At 40.0% G+C, this 10,000-nt stretch overlaps 1 protein-coding gene across 3 annotated transcripts in view; it reads left to right on the top strand.

The window, feature by feature from the left end:
• The window catches only part of LOC143029831 (transcription factor AP-2-epsilon-like), a 224,772-nt gene that overhangs the window by 93,287 nt on the left and 121,485 nt on the right, over window positions 1–10,000 (top strand). For 2 of the 3 annotated variants that reach the window (XM_076192910.1, XM_076192909.1), the window contains exons 2-3: window positions 3,035–3,193; window positions 5,774–5,866. In XM_076192910.1, coding sequence (XP_076049025.1) covers window positions 3,035–3,193; window positions 5,774–5,866 — 252 coding nt within the window. Of the gene's footprint in view, window positions 1–3,034; window positions 3,194–5,773; window positions 5,897–10,000 lie in introns of all 3 variants that reach the window. The other variant, XM_076192908.1, reaches the window with a different exon arrangement.

Below are 10,000 nucleotides of genomic sequence, written 5' to 3'. Positions count from 1 at the left end.
TGTAACCAAAACCCGTCAAAGCCATATATCTAGTGACGCCAAAGAAGTCTTAGGATGTACATTATTATAATGACATACTTGTACCTTACTTTGTTAGCGTTTCCATCCCTGGGGGCAATCTCGCCCCTGAGAGGTGGAATCAAAGAGATAATAAATGATGCTTAATTGAATTAATAATATTGATCCGTTTTGATCAACATTATTCATTGAGTAGAACATAAGAACATAAGAGATTACTCCCCATTTCATAAAGGAATGCTTTGTACCTCTGGCCCGTATGGGTGTCACCAAACATCCTACATCAGTGACTCATTAAAATATGTATAGTCATTACTCCATAAAGGGTTGTTCAACGGGTTTAGGAGTGGATGGGACGATTGTGAACAGGAGAATGTATTCACTAACGAAGACCCCAGGTACTGCACCAAGTATTGAACAAGATCTTGCATGAACAAAATCAGGATCAGGAAGACATCCCATCACCTTGAATGGATTAAAGACGGCGTGTAATGGAGTATCGAGTTAATAACACATAATTCCATCAGCCAATTCACATGCATGTGTATTCTAAGTAGTATATATCATTAAACTCGTACCAAAGCATTAGACCAACATTCATCGCGCGGCTGCATCGATGAAGACAGATGTAAATGCATTAGAGTAATTATGGATGCATCGTCAAGTCTCGTGTATGTACTTCGTAGTGAAGGCGGATTCGTTATACTGCGTTCAGTGTACGACGACCTCTCAGAGCATCAGTCAGACGCTGGGATTGTAGTCAGGAGCTTCTTGTTCGCAAGGGTCCAGCCGTGAAGGATGACTTTGCACGGTTCTTCTTTGGAATAGGCCACATAGTCATCAATGGCCAATCGCTTCAAACTGTAGGAGTTGACCGTTACATTTTGTGGACGCTTTATGTAAATTAAAACATTCAAATCTACTCGAAAGTTGCTGTGTACGAAGGATTTCTTGTTTCGGAGGCGCCAGTCGTTTCCTATGTCAAAAGAATGAAATTTTATTTGGTAAAATAAATCTCAAGATTATATTATGTAGAAATGTTGTCATGAGACAAATAAAGATTTATTCACGTCGAAACTACTTAGGCTATCGTAATCTTGTGCATAAGTGTCTGCAATGGCATTACTGATGGTGATGATACTCGATTATAAAAATGAAGATGACGACGTCAACGATGATGACGATGATGATGATGATGACGATGATGATGATGATGATGATGATGATGATGATGATTATTATGATGACGATGATATTTTGCTTTCTCTGGTGCAGAAATGCAATCCTTAATTGCTTTAAGGTCGTTACTGATATAATCACATCAAGATCCTTTTCACTGTCAACTTTCAAACTTGATACAATCAACCTACACTATTCCTTTAGGCGTTATTTGAGATGACTACACCGCAAAAATCTGAAAGATCGATCGCGCATTAGTTACTGCCTTGCATTACACCTGAGTCGTTTGATATGAGACAGGAATGACCTTTTATTCACGAGGTACTGACGTGGGACGGGCGATGGGTGGGTGTGGAGGGAATGTAGGGTGTATGCTCGACCACCCCACTATAAAGGGAAAAAGGCTTTTTGGTATTTATGTGCATTGTCGCGCAAAAGCGTTTACGTTTCAAGCCGTGATGGCTGTCATTTATTAGTGTCGCCACTGATGATGATGATAATAATTATGGTGATAATAATAGTAATAAAGATAATAGTAATAATAATAATAATAATAATAATAATAATAATAATAATAATAATAATAATAATAATAATAATAATAATAATAATAATAATAATAATAATAATGATAAAATGATAATAATAATAACAATAAATAATGATAGTAATAATAATAATAATAATAATAATAATAATAATAATAATAATAATAATAATAATAATAATAATAATAATAATAATGAAAATAATAATGATAATAATAATAATAATAATAATAATAATAATAATAATAATAATAATAATAATAATAATAATAATAATAATAATAATAATAATAATAATAATAATAATAATAATAGTATGAATTGTCTCAAAGCGCTTGTGTTGAATCCGTGAGATAATTTTGTGGTTTAAGTCAGCGTGTTTCCTCACTGGTTCTCAACTTGTGATCCATAGACCTAGAGGACCACAGAGTTCACCAAGTAGGACCACATCCAGAAAGCTAGTGGGAATTAGTGAATGCTTAGCGATATGATTCAGCGCTGAAGCGGTCTTCCCAAGGAAGCTGAAGAACAGCAGTACATAAAGTATGGGACACACGAGGAAGCGGCTCGAGAACTCTTTGACCTGGACGGAGGCAGAATAGAAAAAAATATATATAATATTAACAAAAAAAGAAAAGAAACACAAATCACAGAGGATTAGTGCATTGGGACATTCAAAACTGACGACGAAAGTGTTTCCTTTTCATTAGAATAAAGCTTTTTTTTTTTTAACAGAAAATGAATTATTCAAATTACAGAAATGGTAGGTTAAAAGTAGCGAGTTTAACAATGACCTTGAGGAGTTTCCTTCAGACTAATAGACTTACTGGTGGGATCAAAATTAAGAATGAAAGGCCACAAGTACAACACTAGAATTACTCCTGGAGTGGGACTGGGGTAGGGATTCTACAAGATTTAACATGCTTGTCAACACCCTTCTACGAAGAGTGGTCTGAATTATTACTCCAAGTCTACAATACTCCCCACCAGACCACCTTTCTGCAATTTGCCCGCTGTTGATGACGTTGTTCACACAATAGCCTATCTACTATGGCCACTGTTCATCTGTACGATGCCCATCATTCACCGACACACATATCGCTGGCAAATGTATTTAACAGTAGCCGATGTGATCTTTAACACACGCATCATATGCATACATACACTCCACTGACTGGTTCCCACCGGTGTCTGGGTATTTCTGGTGAATCTCGAATAGCGAGAGGCGCGTGTGTCCTCAGGAGTAGGTTCTGTCACAGAGAACTGACCGGTATCGTTTTTCCTTGCAGGAGCGCGTGGCCGGGCACCCTTCGAGCTTGGGTCCCATCACGAGCATCGGGAGTGTGGGCGGCGCAGCATCCTTCTCCTCCACGCCCCGGATCCACACGCCCACCACCGACTTCCAACCGCCCTACTTCCCCCCGCCCTACCTCGACAACCAGATGGCGGTAAGGACAACTGCCATGTTTCTTCTTTGCATGCATAACCAGCATTTGGCTTCATAAACACATATAACTTGACAAACATGTGCCTATTTGTAATAATATTTCGTGGCTAAGTTGAAAATACAGTAGGGAATACAATGTACTCAATTATGAATTATATATAGCTCTGTATATAAGCATATGCTTAAACAAGCTTGAAAAACATAATGCTTTAAGATAAGCGCTTTTCCATGCACACGCGACATTACGCTTCACAGAGTCTTGTTGATATATGCTTGCTCGCTATACTCAGATACACATGTAGACTTGTACAGTTCAATTCACCTCCTCTACAAACACTGATACGCAGCTTCTAACGTACTAAAATATCAAAACACTGTCTACACAGTCATTCTGTATGTTATCAATGTCTACATCATTTTTGTCTACTAGTTCTAATTTGCCTACGTGCTGCTTGCCCAAATGACACACATATAACCGTTACCTTTGTAATTGCTTCCTGCCTAACTACAGCTCACCAGCCAGAGTCACCTCTTCATACATAACAGCTGGATTATTGGCAGTTACTTTCTTCACGGCTGTCTAACTAGCTACTCTCCACATAAGTATAACAAGAGTTACAAAAGAGAGACATTGTCTTTCCAGGCAGCGAACTTTTGGGTTCCCATCTGTGACTAACTTAAACCAGTATAATCATTTCTTCACCCAGAAGCTCCATGTCTCCAAGTCCCAAATGTATGATCTGCCGCAATCCCAACCAAAACAACCCTCTGACCCAATCCATTGTGCCTCGACCCTAAGAAACTCTGAATAGTTTCGTAATCTGTAACATGCCCTCGTCTCCACCTGGGGTCATCTTCTTCCTTCCCTTATCCATCTTCCGGTTGTACGGTCGACTAACCAACCATCCACACCCTATTCCTGCATGTTCACATCATCCTCAGCTTACACTGGACGATTTTATTCAGCCCAGGGACCATCTCCGGACTCGAAAACTCCTCAAGCCAGATGTTACCCTCTGAATGAATAAAATCGTCTTATGTTAGCCAGAAAAAAGCCAACGCCTTGTGCACCTTTTGTTGCAGACATTAACCGCCGGCTTACTGTTTTCTTTAATTACGATGTACGCCTTCCCATGCTTCCCTTCACACTCCCTCAGTTCACTTCACCGTCCTTCTCTTCATCCTGATTCGAAAACTTCAGTCTTCACTCTATCGTGATCGTGTGCTGTCGCTCTCACTCCCTCACCCACCCTCCAGCACCTAAGCCTACTCCACACAATCGTAGTCTCGCCTTAATATGCACCTGAAGTGACGTATTTTTATCCTTTGTTGGAGACTTTCTTTTTCATTATGTCGCTGTGACAGCTCTTGAGAGCCCTAATCCCATACACGACGTGTTGTTTGTTCCTTCATTAGTACTCTCCATACAAACATCGCGTTAGTCTACCCACTATTCCTCGCTGTATTGTTTGCTCCCTATTCCTTAAACTTGGCGCAGCATTTGCACTTATTTGTGCTGTTTACTGTCACTAATGTGTTTACAACCCGTTTCGCTTTATGTCCAGTTCGCGCTCCTTTGTCGTTACATTCCCCGCTACTTACTCTCGTCTTGCGGTGTTGTGTTCTTTACCCGTTCCAACATGGCTACCCTCGATCTTCCTCCTTCCTTACTTGTCATCACCCAAATGTTCTTCTTACCCCTCGAAGACTCTCGCCCATTTCTCCTTCAACACGGTGACGCACTTCAAAATTTTGTTCTGGCTAATGGCTGATGATTTTATCCAATCGAGGAGAGGAAAGAGGGACAAAGATACATATGACTCGTCACCCTGTTGAACTGGTTAAAATCTTGTCCGTACTATCTTGATCTTCTTCGGCTGAGTTTACTTTTTAACTACGGTACTCCTCAGGCTTTTGAAAAAAAGGCTCCAAACTCCTTCTTACACGGGTCTTCTTCCCGATGCTATTTCTTGCATTTTGAGTAAGTGGTACTCTTACACTTTTCGCTTTGCTACTCGATGTCGACTTTCTACGCAAAAGGTTTCCGTCTAGAACGTGCCTTTTACTCATAGTTGTCGAACCCCCTTGATACTTCCAGCTAGTTCCGTTGTTAGTCAACCTTAGCATTCTAGTATATCCTCCCCTCAAAATGTTCTACCTCTTGATATCCTTAGCCTCCCCTCTTCCCATTTACTCTTGTCCGGTAGATACATTTGATCTGATCTCCTTATACCTGTGTAGTCATTTCCTGCTGTTTGCCTGACTTAGATTTAACGTCAGGCGCCTCAGCCCGACACTTCATGAGGAACGCCAATGAAGCAGGCTACATTATTCTCATAGTCTCTCTCTCTCTCTCTCTCTCTCTCTCTCTCTCTCTCTCTCTCTCTCTCTCTCTCTCTCTCTCTCTCTCTCTCTCTCTCTCTCTATCTCTAAACCGTCGACCCCTCAGCAGCGACAAGGATTGTTCCAGACACCACCACCGTCATCCCCAGAGGACTCTTTGCTGAAGACTCGCGGTTGTCTGCGTGTGTTCCTCTGTCTCTTCCACCACTAAAGCTTCCCCTACGCCTTGCCTTTGCAGACCCACCACCCAAGTGCGGACCCGTACCAGCTGCACTCGCTGCCCTCCAACTACTCGTCGTACACCTCCTCCGCCCTGCAGAACAGACACGAGGTATCCAGACGCGATTACCCGTTGCAAGTCGTAAGTTGACGTCTCGCCTTGGCGCTCCTTACGACGACCTTCCTCGCAACGACCTGTTACTCCTCCTCCTCCTCCTCCTCCTACTCCTACTCCTCCTCTTCCTCATCTTCCTCCTCTTACTCCTCCTCTTTCCCTTTCCTAATGAAAGCCCTAGCACCCCTTCCCTCACTGCCATAATCTACACCCGTCAGTCCCCAGTGTACTTTTCCGTTAACCTAATGCCTTTCACGCCAACGCAGTTTCTTAATATAATAACAGCCAATTGCCTCATTATGCCGCGCGAACTAATATGCATGCGTGTGTGTGTGTGTGTTTGTGTAAATATGGTTGTGGACAATCTGTCAGTATGTATGTGTACATGTGCATGTATGTAATGTATATATGCATGTATGTATGTATGTATGTATGTATGTATGTATGTATGTATCTATGTATGTATGAATGTAAGTATGTATGTATGTATCTATGTATGTATGATATATGTATGTATGTATGTATGTATGCATGTATGTATGTATGTATGTATGTATGTATGTATGTATGTATGTATGTATGTATGTATGTATGTATGTATGTATGTACGTATGTATGTATCCATGAAATTGTAGTCTGCATTCCGTTCGGAGATTCTGTTTTGGTCAAAAGAACTCCCGGCATCGGGTTTGATGGACGTTTTTCTTTTTCTCTTCCTCTATCGAGGTTCTCATCACCTGACGTTGGTAGATGGAACCGCTGCTGCAACTGGACTTCAACTGGGAGGGGATCAAAGATGTCGAGTACTTTTAAGAGTAACAAGATTGTTGTAATAGTCAATGCCGTCGCTCCATGAGCCCGACTTCTTCTTCTTCTTCTTCTTCTTTGTCTTCTTCTTTTTCTTCTTCTTCTTCTTCTTCTTCTTCTTCTTCTTTGTCTTCTTCTTCTTCACCACCTTCTTCTTCTTCTTCTTCTTCTTCTTCTTCTTCTTCTTAATCTCCTTCTTCTTCTTCTTCTTCTTCTTCTTCTTCTTCTTCTTCTTCTTAATCTCCTTCTTCTTCTTCTTCTTCTTCTTCTTCTTCTTCTTCTTCTTCTTCTTCTTCTTCTTCTTCTTCGTCTTCTTCTCTTTCTTTTTCTTCTTCTTCTTCTTCTTCTTCTTCTTCTTCTTCTTTGTCTTCTTCTTTGTCTTCTTCTTCTTCTTCTTCTTCTTTTTTGTCTTCTTCTTCTTCGTCTTCTTCTCTTTCTTCTTCTTCTTCTTCTTCTTCTTCTTCTTCTTCTTCTTCTTCTTCTTCTTCTTCTTCTTCTTCTCTCAACTGCATCGATTCGATACATCGAACAGATCCTTCAGCAAAGTCGAAGGTTCTTCGCGGCGGGGCCGTACCTCCGGTCTGTATCATCTTATCGCTTCAGCAGCTACATTGTACTGAAGACGTTGTCCTCACGCGAAGTGGAGCACGGGCCATTCCTCAATGTTCCATCGCCATCTCAGTTACCGATACGCTGTCCTGGCTCATTGTCATTTAGGGCAGGTACATGGGGGGACGGAGAGGGGGGGGTCGCCGATTTAATAAAGCGGCCTTGCTGTGGATGTGCTGTGACTTGCGACACTGCCTCTGATTCAGGGCAGTGGACAAGGTGCAGGGATGACCCGTCATACAGGAGGTGCTAAGATAAGAGGGAGGGTGGAGGGGAGTGGAGTGTATTTAGGGATGGAATGGGTGGGAATGATTTTATGCCTTTTTCTTTTTGGCTACCTCCCTTGAAAGGGGGAAAAAGCCTTGGTATATGTATGTATGTACAGCTAGAGAACTATCACACCCAAGAAAGAAAAAATGCTGTCTTGTGCTTTATCGCGTCTAGAAAGGGGAAAGAAAACGGGTGAATGATGGTTAGATGATTCATGAGGAATGCAGTGTCAAACAATAACAGAATAGTACCAGAAACATTTTGGTTATGAGTTGCGTGCGCATGCGCACTTGATTCTGGAAATAATGACCGCTTGCCAGAAATTGGTTTCTCGAAGGTTGGGATTTTTTTTTTTTTTTTGGGGGGGGGGGGCGGAGTAACTGATTACCGACGTAGCAGCAAGAAATTTCTTGAATGGAATGTACTCCCACAGCTAAGATCACCACATGTATGTACATACATGTAGGCATGAATATATCATGCATATGTGTGCGTATGTATGTGTGCATGTGTAAATGTATGTATGAATGTATGTATGTATGTATGTACTGTATGTACGTATATGTGTATGTATGTGTATGTATGTATGTATGTATGTATGTATGTATGTATGTATGTATGCATATATGTATGTATGTATGTATGTATGTATGTATGTATGTATGTATGTATGTATGTATGTATTCATGTATGTATGTATGTATGTATGTATGTATCATGTATGAATGCAAGTGTGAACGTATTTATGTTTGTACCACATTTGTACATATGTACGTATGGATGTAAGCATGTATTACTCTTGGTATGTTTACATGTTTGCATCAGGGTGTTAACTGACCAGAGTTTCATAACATTTCTATGTATCAGAAACAAATCTCCACTTATGAAGGAATACTAAGCCCCTTTTTTCTATATTTTCGCTTTCCCTCCTTTTTGCTCATTTACTGAATCTATCTTTACTTTTCCTAAGTCTCTACTTCTTCATTTTCTGTTCTCCTTTAATGGGTGGATAAGAATACTGCCACCTTTTATCATGTGTGTCGTAGAAGGCGATTAAATGGGAAAGAACTGACTGGGAATCCCCCCCCTCTGAAAAATTCTTCTGCAAAAGCTAATGGCATAAGAGGATCTAAGAGGAAGATTACAGCCTGAAGCCTTGTAATTGGGTCTCTGGATTAACGTGGATTAGGAATAAGTGAGAATGGAGATTCGTAGTTCATTTGTGATAAGAAAGATGGATATGTTAGCATTAAATGAAACTAAACTGAAAGGCAAAGGTAAGTTTGAATTTGGTAGTGCCGTACGTATGATGGAAAGAGGACGTGGGTGGGAGGGAGTGGCTCTATTAGTAAGTGATAAGATCTGTAAGTGTAAGGTTGAATGGAAGGAAGTGTTGTCCTGGACAGTGTGAGTAAAAATGAGAATAGGTATGAGTGTTTTACTGCGTATGGCCGTAGTAATGAGTGAGTAAATTGAGGAGGAGGAAGAAGACTTTAGGAATGCGTTGAATAAGCGTGTGAAGAGTCTTGGAAATTCTATGAAAGTTGTGGTCTTGGAAATCTTAATGCTAGAGCATGAGATGAGCCAATGGATGAAGTGAAGGGAATTATGGTGTGCCAGGAAGGAACAAAGGTGGACAGGATATGCTTGAGTTGTGTGTTGAAATAGGAATGATGATTGCAAACAGTACCATATAAGTATGTATGTATGTATGTATGTATGTATGTATGTATGTATGTATGTATGTATGTATGTATGTATGTATGCATGTATGTGTGTTTTATGAATGTATGCAAATGTGAACGTATTTATGTTTTTATGTTCGTAAATATGTACGTTTGTACGTTTGTATGTATGTATGTATGTATGTATGTATGCATGTGTATGTATGTGTGTGTGTATGTATGTATGTATGTATGTATGTATGTATACATTACTCTTCGTATGCATGTATGTATGCATGCATGTATGTATGTATGTATGTATGTATGTATGTATGTATGTATGTATGTATGCATGTATATATGCATGCATGCATGCATCCATATATGTATGTATGTATGTATGTATGTATGTATGTATGTATGTATGTATGTATGTATGTATGCATTTATGCATGCATGCATATATGTATGTATATATGTATGTATGTGTGTGTTCGTGTGCGTGTGTGTGTGTGTGTGTGTGTGTGTGTGTGTGTGTGTGTGTGTGTGTGTGTGTGTGTGTGTGTGTGTGTGTGTGTGTGTGTGTGTGTGTGTGTATGCGTATATGATATAGGAGAGATGAGATTTTGGACCAAAGTTAATAAAATAAAAGAGATCCAAATATGCTAAACATCTTCCTGAACAATAGTAGGTAAATCCCTCCTTAATTTCTTATATGAATTTCGCTGCAGTATATTTATTGAAATACAACTCTAATAACTCTAATGCTTCTGTTCAATAA

The sequence above is a fragment of the Oratosquilla oratoria genome, chromosome 11, assembly GCF_046742065.1.
Source record: "Oratosquilla oratoria isolate Oo_2021 chromosome 11, ASM4674206v1, whole genome shotgun sequence".
Classification (NCBI taxonomy): domain Eukaryota; kingdom Metazoa; phylum Arthropoda; class Malacostraca; order Stomatopoda; family Squillidae; genus Oratosquilla; species Oratosquilla oratoria.
This window is presented reverse-complemented; position numbering and strand designations above follow the sequence as displayed.